At 38.4% G+C, this 16,538-nt stretch overlaps 1 protein-coding gene across 2 annotated transcripts; it reads right to left on the bottom strand.

The window, feature by feature from the left end:
* Window positions 1–393: 393 nt before the first annotated feature.
* On the bottom strand, window positions 394–8,942 carry LOC101266555 (DEAD-box ATP-dependent RNA helicase 40). Of its 2 annotated transcripts, none has more exons than XM_010320983.4 (8): window positions 8,544–8,942; window positions 6,665–7,875; window positions 6,054–6,284; window positions 4,304–4,372; window positions 3,492–3,761; window positions 3,063–3,413; window positions 2,128–2,405; window positions 394–1,961 (listed from the first exon to the last, which is right to left on the bottom strand). In XM_010320983.4, exons 2-8 carry the CDS (start codon window positions 7,862–7,864, stop codon window positions 809–811), a joined length of 3,552 nt encoding a protein of 1,183 aa, XP_010319285.1. In that variant the 5' UTR covers window positions 7,865–7,875; window positions 8,544–8,942; the 3' UTR covers window positions 394–808. The 2 variants fall into 2 exon arrangements, with proteins under 2 accessions (XP_010319285.1, XP_025886127.1); XM_026030342.2 differs by having other exon boundaries at window positions 6,665–7,871; window positions 8,544–8,661.
* Between the last annotated feature and the right edge of the window lie 7,596 nt (window positions 8,943–16,538).

Below are 16,538 nucleotides of genomic sequence, written 5' to 3'. Positions count from 1 at the left end.
ATGTAATTACAAGACAGGAGGGAAATTTGAAGTGGACAAGTGTAGACCACTAATGATTGGGTTCATAGGCTAGGTTATGTATGCATGTTTAAGAGAGAGAAGAGAGAATGGTAAGGAAGTAGAAAGTCATTTCTCCTTGAGAAACAAGTCAAACCTAAATCCAGAAATAGAAATTTATTTAGATATATTTTAATCAATTATCCAACTAATATTACAAAAGCTACAATTCTTGTATTAGAAAATGTTGATGCAACAAAGAAGTGCACATACGACCAAGGCAATTATCGAACGAGATGCACAGGTTCACATGCACTTCCATCCTTGAAACTAGTCTAGATTTCCATGACCAAGAAAGAGAGATTGAAAAATGAAAATGTGAAGCAACAGCTAAAATTTCCGAATTGTCTCCAGTTTAAAATTGATAAACTCGATTCAGTTGATATTTAGGGGTATAAGCAATTGTGACAACAATTAAGTATATGATCATCTAAACCAGGCATGATTTACCCTCGTTCACTCCAAAAGAAAACTTCTGATGGCAAGTCCTCACTGAAAATAGTCTAGAGAAGTGAGTGAGCAGAACGTTTTATAGAGAGCATCAACATCTCTGTCCACCATTAGCATTCCTCCCCCCTGAAAAATAGCATATACCAGGTCCCTTGCACATGCATATGGCTGCAGCAAAATATCAATTTCACAATTGAACTCGACACTCTATCTACTGTCGTCTCTATGCATGCTTACTAAACAGCAACTCCCTCCCCTAATGTTGTAGAAATACATGAATAGCACGAGTGGAGCTTCCAATTCAATGGTTCTGCTCTATGACCTCAGATCCTGGCAACCCATTTCCTCGAGTTCCTGGAGACATAGGTGACATGCCAGATTCTGGGGCTATCTCCATATTTGGTTTTGAATCCACTGGCGCAGCTCCAGAAAATCCATCAACTGGTGCACCTATAGACAATGGAGGCATCACAGATGGAGGAGCAACCTGAATGCTTGACATTCCTGGATCTGGATCCATCTGATCGAACTTACTTTGGCGAGGCCTCCTTTGATATCTATCACGACTACGACTACGACTGCGGCTGAGGCTGCGGCTGCGGCTGCGGCTACGCCTGGGGCTGTAGCTGCGGCTACGGCTTCGGCTGTAACTCCTACTATAACTCCTGCTTCTGCTGCGACTCCTGCTTCTGCTTCTACTACCCCATGTTCGAACTCTCTCTGGACTAGGACTATAACTTCTTCCTCGACTCCGACTTGGCATGTCTCTTCTATTGTCAAAACGTCCACGCCCACGACCTCTCCCACGTCCTCGCACATCTGAACTGTCATAACGATCACTCCTGTCCCAAGCACTTTGAGCACCACCCCTGCCACCACGGCCACCAAAATTGTTGTCCCTCATCCCAACACGGCCACCAAAGTGACCATCCCTTCCACCGCGGCCACCAAAGTTGCTCTCCCTTCCACCACGACCACCAAACCCACCATCTCTCATCCCACCAGGGCCACCAAACCCACCATCTCTCATCCCACCAGGACCACCAAACCCACCTTCTCTCATCCCACCAGGACCACCAAACCCACCATCCCTCATACCACCACGGCCACCAAACCCACCATCCCTCATTCCGCCACGGCCACCAAAAGCACCATCCCTCATCCCACCACGGCCACCAGAATCCCAACGTGTGCGGCCACCATCACCATCGACAAGATCAGAACGGTTCATGCCACCTCTATCCCTGCCACCAGCACGTAAAGCCATCTCCCTAACATCCGGCGGTACTTGCTGATTTGCGCCTTCCAGAACTTTAACAAGATCAGGAGCATATTTCCAGTCCTGATCAGATAAAAAGGTGTATGAAACACCAGTTGCACCAGCCCTACCAGTTCTTCCAATTCGGTGAACATAATCCTCAATCCCAGTCGGAAAATCATAGTTGATCACCACTCTGCAGCATAGTGAGAACTTAAAATGATATAAATGGTCTACTACTATTTCAAATTAAAAAAAACAAGGGCATATTATTTAGCAGTACACATTGATAGTTTTTTTTAAGAAAATTCCGAAGAACACATCGAACTCACTCAGATATCAAATGAAAAGGAGGTCCTCACCTTATATCAGGTATATCCAGTCCTCTAGCAGCAACATCCGTTGCTACTAAAATTGGGGTCTTGCCAGCGCGAAATTGGTTGAGAACCCAGTCTCTCTCACCCTGGGACTTGTCTCCATGAATAGCTGCAGCTCCAAAGTTTCGACCAATACTTCGTGCAAGTTGGTCGCACAACTTCTTTGTGGAACAGAATATAATAGCTTTAGAACCCCTTTCTTGGGATCTAAGAATCTGCTCCAACCGTCTCTGCTTCTCCATTTGCGGGACTACTTCAATGTACTGCACAAGTATTTGACATTTGGAATAACCACGTCAGTATTTAAAATAGGAGAATGCTAGTTTCACAGCAGAGGGAGCTTGGTTTAAGCAAGCAACACTTCCATTGCTAATTAGTTACACTCCAGATCAATGCAGGAGCTAAAACCCTCAACAGTACTCACTTGTTTAGACTACCAAAATATTTAAACTTAGTTTCCACATAAAGCATGAAGAAACAAAAAGTTAGATGGATAAATCATGTTTAGGTATCTGCATTAGTGTCATGTGTCAATGTTTAGGGTTTAGGTTTAGGGTTTAGGTTTAGGGTTTAGGGTTTAGGGTTATGTTGTCAAAAACCAAGAAGCACAAACTCAAACTACAAATAAGAGGGTAATACAATTAAGTAACAATGAGAATACAGTGTCATTGCCTTTTTATCATGTATCATATTCAGATATTACAAAATTGGAAGATCAATAATCGAAGGACACATCTCAAACCCAAAAAATATCACTTTTTAAGTAGACCATGGCAGCCTAAAATCAGTAACTAATTGCTGGGAAACATTGCTGCAGAGAAATACACAAGGGAAATCTGATGATAATATATTAGCTGGTTACTTAACATGGATATTCCAGGCATTGCACACGAGTGTGGAAATAAACTAATTCAAATTACCTGTGTGATAGACTTGTTTGCTGCAAGCTGATCAACATTACCAATATTAACCTGGACAGGATTTCGAAGAAGATCACCGGCTATTTTTCGCACTTCTTTGGGCCAAGTTGCTGTGTACATAAGTGTTTGTCTTTGTGGGGGTATCTCATTTACAATCTTGCGGATCTGAGGTTCAAAACCCATGTCAAGCATACGATCAGCCTCATCTAGCACGAGAAGAGAAACCTGTCTAAAGTCAATTCTTTTCATTTCAAGGATGTCATTAAGCCGACCAGGAGTTGCAACAACAATATCTGTTCCGCGCTCTAGTTCTTTCAACTGGTGAACTTTGGGTGCACCTCCATACAAGCACTGAAATGAAATAGTTGATCGATATCTTCTTCAAGAATCAAAAGAGTTCAAATGAGAAATGTTCATATATCAACTCACCGTGCAAGAAACCCTTGCAGATCGACCAAACTTCAGCGCTTCATCTTGTATTTGTGTGGCAAGCTCTCGCGTTGGAGATAAAACCACCACTGTCGGGCCATTTTGAGGATTGTTGCGCCGCCGTTTAAGGTGGACAAATGCAGGAATTAGATAGCCCAATGTTTTGCCAGAACCTGTCTTGGCAATGGCCACTATATCCCTATTTTGCAATGCTATGGGCCATGTTTGTGCCTGAATGGGAGTGGGTGAAGTGAATCCCGCAAACTGAATCTGCAATATATGACCCCTAATGAATAGAGAGGATAACTGTGAACACATCTACACACACTTAAGAATTTCAAGCACAATACTAAAGCAAGTAGCATGAAAACTAAAATTCTTTAAAGAAGAAAAGGGTAAGATAGAAAAATGGAGGAATCCTAAAGAAACGCATGGGATGCAGTTGCTTACTGAAGCAACTCGAAGCAACAAAAGGGAGCAACTAAAACAGAAGACCCGGAGCAATAAGCTAGAAACCCCAGTCATCTAGTGGAATTTGTCTTAAGGGCCAACCACCCTTCATGAGCTATGCAACAGAGGCTCCAATTTCCATTTTGCAGCCTCAAAAACTCAGAACAGTTGTTGCCAAATTATGAGGATAGCATTACAGCGTACGACATGTGCTCCTCCTGCGGAGCAGATATCGCACCTGCGACAAGCGACAATCAATAAGCTTGTGGCATGTTCTTAAAATAAAAATGGAAATGAGACGAAGCAGATCCTAAAATCCTTCAAATAACCAACAAGTGATCAAATTTGAGAAGAACACTTACCTCTCTTAGTATTTCTGGCGGGAACCCAGTATCTTCAAATGTCATGAATGGAGCAGGGACATCACCACCCTGGACAATTAATTAAACCAACAAACTTCAGAATAACCAATGAAACCCCCTGGATAGCAAATGAAACGCCGACAAGTTTACTCCAGACTATATAAACCACAAAGCTTATACCAATGACTGACAACAACAAAATAACATCAAACGCAAAGAATTCTATGATAAACCTCAAATGGATCTCGGAACACTAGAAGCATAATAGTCAATACAAGGCCCCAAAAAATTATGACTTGTACTACACACTAGAACTTCAATTGCAGATACACCAGTTATCTGCTAACATACCCCCAAAAAGATGATGAACAAAAGCTAACATGAACACAAAGATAAGAGGAATTTGAACCCCTAAACACCAACAATCTAGCTATTCAGAATAACTTGTGAAAAGATTGAGTAAAGAGGTTCAAGCAGAAAAAAGAAATGACAGGATTCAAAATAGCATGGCATATACAATGATTTAACGCAATCCAAGCAATAGGTAAATATAGCACGGGCATCTAACTCGTTCTTCAGTAACTTCAAAAAGTTTCAAAAGCGTTTGTCATGGCTGCTGCTGCCTCTTCTTGCTTTAATGTTTATCAGTTTTGTTTTGTGTCCGTGAAGGCAACCACATTTTTTTGAGAATGTTTTAAATTGTTCTAGGACTGAAAAAGTCTAATTGACAAAGAAAAGCCTCTTTGACACTAACATTTTGCGTTTGTGTTGTAAGTAAAGCAAGTATAGACTTGGATGGGCACAAGTTCTGTATATTCTTAGTAATATTTTTGCACACTTAACTTCAAATTGCTACTGAGAAGTTAAAGAAAGTTCCAACTTCCAGTCGGTCATGCTCATCTATCCACTGCTTATACATATGATAGGATATGAAGATACCATGCCAGAACAATATAAAAATGTTACAATGGCATCTAATTTCCCTCCTAGAAGAATATTGACCCAAACAAGAAGAAGAAAATCAGAAAGACGAGGATTAAAAAGTCAATGAAACATATCCACTGGATAGATGCCAAAAAAAGGAATCAGTAAAATTAACAGCATTCTCATACTGCTTTTTAAAAATAAACTTAGGAGATAAGATGAGCTAAGGCAGCAATAATGCCGTCACAACAAAAAGTTATCCCACTAGTCAGATGGCCCTCGGTGTAACACGTTTAGTTGTGCTTCGACATATACAATGTCACCACCATCACATAAATTGCTAGAAATATTGCCAGAGCGATCAACTAAAGCATGTATTAAAAAAAAAATTATAGCATAATGAGCCCCCCTCAAATCCCCTTCTCTCTTCTCAGATAGTAGAGTTCAATCATGAGTTCATCCTATTCGGGGGGGGGGGGGGGGGGGGGGGGATACATTGATTTATTTACTTGAAACTCTCAGTCTATATGTAAGCAACAACAGTGTTCACATATTCCTACATAATATTTTATACACCACTACCTAACATAGTGCTAGTTCTACTCCATAACTATATGGCAACCACTGATCGATCAAAAAAAGGCTATAAGGCAAGTAACTGGATTTTAAATGATAATGTTGCGCAAAGGTGCTAACTTAGAACATTACAGAAAGAACATGAAACATCCAAGAGCTCAAAACAAGCTAGACCGACTGATAAGCATGAATTCCTTTAGTTGAAGGGAAAATTGGATCAAAGCACAGATGATAATGATGGGATACATACTGTTGCAGTTACTTCATGCTTCTGAAGGTAAACCTCAACGGATGATGGATGCATCGATCCTGGAGGTCCAGTGAGTGCTCCAGGTGGCCGCATGAGGCTAGAATTTGAAAATGGAGGTCCACCAGCTGCTTGACCATAGATATTTTGCATCGGAGGACCACCCATGCTATTGAACCCACTAGGAAGAGTTGGTACTGGATTTTGAAGCGGAGGATCACCCATTCTCATTTCCTAATGAACAATTGCAACAAAAAATGTCTACATTTAGCATCGCATTGGTTAGAAAATTTAACAAGCAATGCAAATGCCATCCCAAAACATTCACAATTGGAAAAATATTAACTGTAAAGTATCTTAAAACTGCCTAGTCATATATAGCATATTTAGCACAAAACTTCCCTATTTCAAAACAAGTATAAAGTAAAACTTTCCTATTTCAAAATAAGTATAAAGCAAAACTGCTTCACAATGGAGTTGACTGGTTCTGGCAACATGTCATATAAAGTTATTAACACAGACAAAATGCATTGTGCGTAGAAAATGATGATATAAATGGACCTGGAACGTTGCATCTAATAGAAACAGCAACAATTGATATGGAAGTAACATACATGCTGATTTCTTGCTACAGGTATAGCTGCAAGCTTGGGTTGCTGAGGCGGAGGCCTAATTCGACTATCCATATTACTGTTGTAATAATAGTCATTTCCTCCTCTTCCGGGTGTGTTTTCCTCATAACCCTTTGATCCAACTGGGGGTATATCAAGCTCATGACCATGTGCCGTACTTGAGCCCATCTGACCGGGAAAGCGAGGACCAGGCGGCCTCTGACCTGAATCATTTGTATTTTGCTGCCATTGACCCAAAGATGATGGTTGTTGGACATTTACAGAAGAACCGCCAAACTGCAAAGCTTGAGAAGGCTGAGCAGACATCTGAGGTCTGATAACAGAACCAGTCCCCACTTGCGGATTCTGAGCAGATGATGCACCAGTTTGCTGAACTTGTTGTGGCGAAAACCTAACTTGTTTACCTTGGGGGAAATCAACATCTTCCCTTTGCTGAAATCCCACCTTATGCTCTTGTTGATGGGAAAACTGTTGATTTTGCGGAACGTGCTGATTTTGCTGCTGTGGAATTAGCTGTCCCTGTGGAGGCAAATTATGTGGATACGCAACATGCTGTGCCTGCTGATGAGAAAATTGATAACCATGTGGTTGTCCCATTTGTACACTTGGAAATGCTTGTGCTTGGGAGCCTAGTTGTTGTGGCATCATTTGTTGTGCTGCAGGTTGAGAAACATGTGGCCCTGGCTGATTAGGAGTTTGTCCCATTTGCGATGGCATCTGATGAACAGGTTGCTGGATCATTTGAGACCGAAGTTGTGGCATAAAGGACACCTGTTGCATGGCAGGACCAGCTGGTGATCCTTGTTGCTGCCCTGCTGAAACACCTTGTGATCCATGTGGTACCTGTTGAGCTACTTGTGGATGTTGTGACATGTGTGTCATTTGGCCTTGTTGAGCAAACGCCTGTTGGTTCTGTTGACCTTGACTATCATATTGTTGCACTGTGCTAGCTCCTGGTATAGGAGCCAACTTAGGAGCAGAAGCTTCCGGAGGTGGACCAGGCGGCAGTGGAGGTGGTAAAGCTGATGGCCTCTCGTACTGAGTAACATTAGTTTCTGGATTCCAGAAGTACAATAACCCAGTACTACCATCAATTAAGCCCTTCCAAGGTTGGGGTAAATTTGGATCATCAGGTGCATAACGAGGTCCTAAGGAAGCCGTAGCTGCCTCAGGAGTTGTCATACTTGAGCTACCTAAGGCAATCCATGGAATAGGTCATATATAATTGACTAGATATCATAACAACTAAAGGGTATTGTAGTACATACTAAACGTGAATATGTTAACAAGAATACAACCATCAAGTAAATCAGACAATCCAAAGTCCTAATTAGATTAGTGTTCTCGAGCATAAAAGGCACAAATGACAGTTCTAGCATTCTCAACCCCATTTCAGCTGTGAATAGTGAACATGAGTAGATAAACTTAAGGATTGGTCAATCAACTTATCAGACAATCCCCTCGTTTTGTTGCAAACAACTCAAAAAACAAAATAGCAAACGGCGCAAACTCATCAGCATAAACATCAAAACCAAAACGAAAAAAAGAAGAAGATAATTTTTGTAAGAATTTCAGAGATTGCAAACCGTTCAAGCTAATCAAACCGTGCAAACTTGATTGGAAGAACAACATGAAAGAGAATAATCTAGATTTGCTGTTTTTAGATACTCAAAACCTAAAAACATAACCAAAACTCACCACTTCAAGCCCAAAAAAAAAAGAAAACGTTAATGGACCATCAGAACTAGGAAATTCAAAACTAGTTCATGCATGTAGGAATCTTACTTCATCGCACAACCCAAAAAAAAACAGGCAGATAGTAGCTGATGAGAACAACAAAATTGATGAACGGAAATCAAACCTCAAACAATTAACTTCAGGGAAGCTTTGTGTACGGCGAGCTCCGGGTGCCGAGTGCCGACGGAAGAGGATTGTACGCTTAATTTGAAGTTTAGGGTTCAGGTCTTTCAAGAAGAGAATTGTCTGCTTGTTGGACTATATTCTTTCTTTAAATATGGACCTGTTGGGTTGGGTTGGGTTGGCTGGGCTCCTCTTTCTTCTTCTAAACAATAACTTGAAAATATCATTGCAAGACTAGAAAAATAAAATAAAAAATCAAACACTAATAATCCTTTTCCTTTCATAATTCAACTAGTCAATTGTAACCATTCTTTTGTGTGATGAAAGAGGAAATTTACATTGAAAAATAAATAATTGAATGCATAGTCATTCAAAGAACTTGTTTGGGTCATTTCCTCGTGCTCTTTTTTAACACATTTTGATTGTTGAACGTATTTGATGAAATATTCATATCTGATAATTATTTGATTCATTGTCGATTAACAGTTATTTGATTTATTCTAACATATACTTGAATCTGTTAAAATTTATTTAATTTTAAAAATTAAATGTATTTCTTCTAAACCATTTGTGGACTGTCGGATGCTCTGTTTTAAAATTTCAAATTTTTACTGTTTGCAGAATTTAAAAAAAAGAAAGATATAAAAGATGTTTAGATAGTAGAATCTAGTTTGTCACAGTGTTGTTGAAACTTAATCGGTCTTTATACTAGTTGTTTTTTCAAAACTTAAAACTCAAAATAAGTTATTGAAATTAGGATCTATAACTCAGTGGACTGTGTCTTGACTTTCATCAATGGATTGTGTCTTGTTTCTCAGACAAACAAAAAAATGATTAAATATATAATCATTCGATAGAACTTGCTGATGCTCTGTTTTAAACATATTTTGACAGTCGATAATATTTTATATTCATAGGTGGTAATCATTTGATTTGTTGTCGGTTAACAATCATCTGATTTGTTCTAACATAATAATTGATTCTTGATTTTAAAAATGAAATGTGTTTTTTCTAAATCATATATGATTTGTCAAATGTTCTGTTCTAAAATTTCGGACTTTTATCTATAGAATTTAAAAGAGGTAAAGAAGATGTTTAGATAGAAGAATATAGGTTGTTATGACGCTGTTAAAGTTAAATCGGTCCTTGCACTATGGTTATTTTTTCAAGAAAAACTTATAACTCAAGATAAGTTGTTGAAATTAGGATATAACTCAATGAGCTATGTTTTGTCAATCAAACAAAAGAGAAAATAATTGAATGCATAGTCATTCGATAGAATTTTCTTAGGTGGGTTTCTCATGCTCTTTTTAAAATATATTTTGATTGTCAATTGCATTTTATATTCATAGCTGACAATCATTTGATTGATTGTTGGTCAATAGTTATCGAATTTGTTCTAACATAATAATTGAATTTGTTTACTATTTACTTGATTTTAAAAATTAATGTATTTTTTCTGAATCATATATCGTCTGTTAGATGCTCTGTTCTAAAATTTCAAATTTTTGTTATCTGCAAAAATTTAAAAGGGGATATGGAATATGTTTAGGTAAGAGAATCTAGTTTGTTATAATGTGGTTAAATTTAAACCGATCCTTACACCATGATTATTTTTTCATAGAAAACTTCGAACTCAAGATAAGTTGTTGAAATTAGGGATTTAAGTCAATGGACTGTGTTTATCTGTCGAACAAATGAGAAATTGACTAAATGCATGGTCATTCGATAGAACTTGCTTGGATGGTCCTTCCCATGCTTTTTTTAAAACGTGTTTTGATTGTCAATCGTATTTTATATTCATAATAGATAATTATTTAATTCATTGTCAGTCAACAGTTATCAGATTTGTTGTATCATAATAGTTAAAATTTTTAGTATTAACGTGATTTTAAAAATTAAATGTATTTCTTCTAAACCATATATGGTTTGTTAAATGTTCTGTTCTAAAATTTTATAATGCAGAATTTTAAAATGGGATACATAAGAAATTTAGGTAGAAGAATCTAGTTTGTTACCGTATTGTCAAAGTTAAACGATTTTTACACTATGATTATTTTTCATGAAAAACTTAGAAGTCAAGATAAGTTGTTGAAATTAGGCATATAACTAAACTAATTGTGTCTTGTCTGTCAAACAAACGAGAATATTAATTGAATGCATAATCATTCGATAGACCTTGCTTGGGTGATCTTTCTCGTGCTCTTCCTTAAACATATTTTGATCGTCAATAGTATTTTATATTTATAGGTGACAGTTATTTGATTCATTCCGTCAACACCTATCTAATTTATGCTAACAGGATAATTGAATTTGTTGGTATTTATTTGGTTTTAAACATTAAATGTGTTTCTTCTACTCCAATATGGTCCATTAGATTCTTTGTTCTAAAATTTTAGATTTTTGTTGTTTCCAATAACTTTATAAATAGATATATAAAATGTTTCGATAGAAGAATATAGTTTGTTACAGTGTTTTTGAAGTTAAATCGATCTTTAAAACACTTTTATTAATTCTCCATAAAAAATTTAGACTCAAGAAAACTTATTGAAAGTAGGCATACTGAACTATGCCTTATTTGTCAAACAAATAAGAAATTGATGATCGTCTTTTCTTCGTGCATCCCTTCACAAGAGATATTTGTCATGAATTTCTAAATTGAATGTATGGACAACATACAATTCATATATCAGATATAAAAAATTTATCAGCTCGAAAACTTTGAACAAAGGGCCCTATCATGAAGATTGGACTTGGTGTAGTGACTTATATTTGTACTGAAAATTTCATAGTACAAGTCACCAAAAGAAGTTATTTTGCATAATCTAAAGACAAGATTATGCACTAGATTTCAAATAATAGAATGTTGTTTGGTTTTCTCTCTACTATTTATGTCACGACCCAATTTGCAAGTCGTGATGGCACCTATGTTCCCAACCAATAGGTAAGCCAACCCAACATATTAACCCAACTAAACCAACAAATAAGTAAAAAGACTAACAGTTAGCAAGAATCTCCAACATTGAGTTCCTTATAAGTACGAAATGTGGAAGCTAAAATATATCACCCCAAGAATTTGGTGTCTTAAGTACAAGAGCTTCTAAAATTCGATGCAAGTCTGAAACTAAATGAAAAATCTAACATAAGGGATATCCTGTCTGAATACTAATAACAGAATAAATAAAAGATAGAGGGAGGTGTGGGCCACGGAACAGCCAAGCAGCTCACCACAACTCCAAAAAAACTCCAAGCTCGGACTCAATTTGCTCCACGAGATGTGCTCCTACTCAGAATCGAATCTGCACCACACAGAGTGCAACAAGTGTAGTATGAGTACGAAACTACGTGTACCCAGTATGTCTCATTGACCGACAACGAAGAAGTAGTGACGGGAGTTTAAATCTTCATAAGTGTCATACCCCATCAAGGTAACAGTACATAATCGATACACCCCTATCTATAACTACAGAATCCCCGACAGGAGTAGAAACACGTATCGACAAATCAAGAGACTCACATAATATATCTAGACTAGGAGCAAAATACGTGGACACATAAGAATAAGTAGATCCTGGATCAAATAATACAGTAGCTGATTGATGACAAACCGAAATAATACCTGTGATAACAACATCTGAAGCCTCAACCTCTGGCTTACCTGGAAACGCATAACAGTGAGAACGACCTCCATCAGATTGTGAACATCCACGACCACCACCTCGACCAGAAGGAGAACTACCTCTACCTGAATGAGAACCACCTTTACCATTCTGTGCACCACCCCTAGCTGGAGGTTGTGCAGTCCTGGAAGTCGAAGCCTGAGAACCCTAATGTAAGCCACCACATCTGGTCCTCGGCCAGTCTTTCACAAAGTGTCCCATATCACCACACTCAAAGCAGCCCCTACGAGACGCAGGCTGATGAGAGGAACTTGGATGACCAGAATGCCCTCCACGAACTACAGGTCTAGAAGATGAACCCTGCGAAGTATGCACCGAGTTCGAAGAGTTATGCCCCGCGTAACCAGCCTCAGACGCTGGTATAGCAGCATGAATGGGTCTGCTGGGCTGAGGGTGACAGCCTCTGCCCAAGTAACCCCGACTCCTAGGCGGAGCACCACCATAATCACCTGAATAACGAGTCCTCTTGCCCTCTCGCTGCTCAAATCCCTCACGCTGAATCATCTCCAACTCCTTAGCAACATCTACCACTTTCTGGAATGGAACACTAGAAGCAGCAACCTGAGAAACTCTCAGACGGATAGGAATAATCAACCCCTTAACAAACCTTCTCACTCTATCAGCCTCTGTTGGAAGTATCATCGAAGCATGCCTAGCCAAGGCATGAAATTTACCCTCATACTCTACAACTGACATACCGTTTTGCTGCAAACCCTCAAACTCGGCCCTCTTGCGCTCCCTCTCACTGCGTGGAACAAATTTGGATAGAAATACCTGAGTAAACTGAGTCCAGGATAGTGGATGGGATCCAGCTGGCCTACTACTAATATAATCCCTCCACCACTGCTTAGCAGAGCCAGTCATCTGAAACGCAGTGTAGTCAACTCCATGAGACTCCACCAATCCAAGATTATGCAACCTCTCATGACAACTAACTATAAATTCATATGCATCCTAAGCTAAGTCACCAGTATAAGTAGGAGGATTCATTAGTCTGAACCTCCCAAACATCTTTTGCTCATCAATAGTCATAGAAGGTCTGTTCACCAAATGTGATGTCATATCTGGAAACTCCATACTATCCAAATGAGGAGCTACAGCGGCAGTTGGCTGAGTCCTGGGAGCCTGAGAATCTGGAGCAACTATCGAATCTGGAGTTTGACCTCCAACACGGGTCTGTGAGCCATTAGAAGTGACAGGCAAAGCTCCTGCCTGGGCCATCCCCTCTAGGATTCCTAACATATGAGCCAAGGTATCTTGAAGCACTAGGGTGACAAAAGTACTGGGTGGAGCCTGAGTTGGCCCATCCCCCTCGAGACGATCTTGCACATCCCCATGAATAACATCTGCATCATGAGGTACGGTCCTATCATGACCCTGGGTAGCTATTGGTACTTGACCATCTACAGGTGCTGCAACACGGCCCCTACCCCAACCTCGAGCTCGTCCCCTACCTCTACCTCGGATAGTGTTCCCAGAAGCAGGCGCAGGAATAGGATCCTGACCACCACTTGCCGATGTACGATTCCTCGCCATATGAGAGAGAATGAGATATCAAGATTAGAATTTCTATAAGGTCAAGTGTGCACGATAATGAATAAAAGAACAGAATATTTCCTAAATGTCCTATAGCCTCTCGAAGATAGGTATGGACGTCTTCATACCGATCCGCAAGACTCTACTAGACATTGCTCTTGTACTCTTGAGACCGATGAACCTAGGGCTCTGATACCAAATTTGTCACGACCCAATTTGCAAGTCGTGATGGCACCTATGTTCCCAACCAATAGGTAATCCAACCCAACATATTAACCCAACTAAACCAACAAATGAGTAAAAAGACTAACAATTAGCAAGAATCTCCAACATTGAGTTCCTTATAAGTACGAAATGTGGAAGCTAAAATATATCACCCCAAGAATTTGGTGTCTTAAGTACAAGAGCTTCTAAAATTCGATGCAAGTCTGAAACTAAATGAAAAATCTAACATAAGGGATATCCTGTCTGAATACTAATAACAGAATAAATAAAAGATAGAGGGAGGTGTGGACCACGGAACAGCCAAGCAGCTCACAACAACTCCAAAAAAACTCCAAGCTCGGACTCAATTTGCTCCACGAGATGTGCTCCTACTCAGAATCGAATCTGCACCACAAAGAGTGCAATAAGTGTAGTATGAGTACGAAACTACGTGTACCCAGTATGTCTCATTGACCGACAACGAAGAAGTAGTGACGGGAGTTATATAAGAAAATAAATTCTTAAATTACACAAGTATATATATGTATATATATTACACTTACTATTTAAGTTTAATCCATAATGGAAATCAACATTAAGTATTTTCCAAACACCAAACGAAACATATATTCATCAAGAATGAATGATGAGATGATATGCAATGCAATATGATACCATGTAATGATATGTCTCAGAATACCCAATACTCACTCAACCGTATATACATGATACTCCTCGGAAATACATCGAGAGTTCATGACCCATGGGGGACTCGCGAGGTCCATATACCGACACGGACGATCTCCACGTGTCTGTGCGGACGATCTCAACGCACCATCATAGTATCCAACAATTTCCGCACGAACGGTCTCCACGTGCCCAAATTACAATCTTAACATCTTATCATCCCTAGCACGGACGATCTCCACGTGCCCATCTTATACTCAATCTCATGTCAATGCATGTATAGAATATTATTTCAAAATAAGGGGATGATAATGCATCTCACTCAATCAATATCGACATAATACATAATCACCTCAATTATCACAACTATACGGTGTAATAATTAAACACAATCACACAGAAATTTCAAATCAATAATATATCAGCTATGCACATATGCTTTGGAAATTTTCAAATTACAATCTACATTCTATAGTAGTAACTTTCCGTTTTATAACACCGGTACTCGTACCAATGCCCGTCACACCATTGATACGAGACCCCCATCTTTCGACCTTACCCCTTTGTCTATTTTTATTTTTTTTTAATCTTTAATTAGGAAAACGTCCTTCAACAAGTCTAAAAGTCTTAACACACCTTAAGAGCCGAACCTCGTGCCACAAATCTTCAAGATAGTTCCTTCCCTTTTTGCAAAGTTTCGGAATGCTCACGATCTACCAATGATGCAATATTCGTAGGTGAGCGAGTTTGTGGACATTCAAATTATTATAAGTATATCATAGACCCTAAAACTCACTCATATCTCTAATCAAACCCCAAATTTTAATATAATTTATATGCCAAAAGTTATCATATTTGTCGAATTTCAAGCCAAGAATTTAACCTTAATCACTTAAATACCCTAGAATTTAATATTAAACCATATAATATATACCTAATAATTAATTACCTATCTCCATATATCAAAATTAATATCTTGATTTGGTAAATAAATAAAATAAGAACAATTCTATCAGTTAACAGCGCAAAGCACTGCAAGTCGTCTAAAATCCATTACGTAAACAAAGTGACAAATTCTAAAATGGCATTACCAATTAACAATCATTGGCAATGATTGCCTAATGATTGGCCCCCACCATTCACTATATTTTCTCAACAAGAAAAGGAAAGAACAGAAAACCTTGCCGATCTATCCTAATTTCATTTTTTCATAATAATTAATTAAAAACAATCTTTAAACGAGAACACCTATGAAGAAAAAGTAACATTATTCCCTGCTGTTATATTCCAATTAATTAACCTAGTTAACCCTCTCCTTATGATCATCATGGGGATAACAACCAATCAAAATAATTGATTCATCCCGCAAAATTCTAAAAGGAAAAATCAATACTACACCTGCGCACTACTATTTCAAAATTTATATATATACACCTTACTAATTCAAGAAAAATCTGGTTATAATCCATATCAAAACAAGAAAGTTTCAGTTGCTTCATACCTGCCGCTTCGCTTTGTTCCTCACGTTTGCAGTATTTTGTAACCCTTTTTATTTTCTGCCTTTCTAATGTTAATTAAGTAAAATAAATAAACTAATCCCACTAACCTAAATCAATTAACGGGTCAAGTAAAAAGGTATTAAATGAATTATGGATATGACCAACTAATTATTAACTATATTAATTCTTCACTAAAAATTTTATCAACTGAATACTCTTAGTCTTCGAATAGTTTTAAAATACCCCTTTAAATTTTCAAAAGGAGTCGAACTAGTCCTAGTTCTCAAAACGACCTAGTGGATCGTTACAATTTAGTTCTAGATAGTGACACTTATGTGTATTAGTTTCTGGACACGTGCATTACACGTGTAGTTCATGAACTTTTATAAA

This window comes from Solanum lycopersicum, chromosome 1 (assembly GCF_036512215.1).
Source record: "Solanum lycopersicum chromosome 1, SLM_r2.1".
In the NCBI taxonomy this organism is placed as follows: domain Eukaryota; kingdom Viridiplantae; phylum Streptophyta; class Magnoliopsida; order Solanales; family Solanaceae; genus Solanum; species Solanum lycopersicum.
Note: the sequence above shows the minus strand (reverse complement) of the source record. Positions and strands in the feature narration are given on the sequence as shown.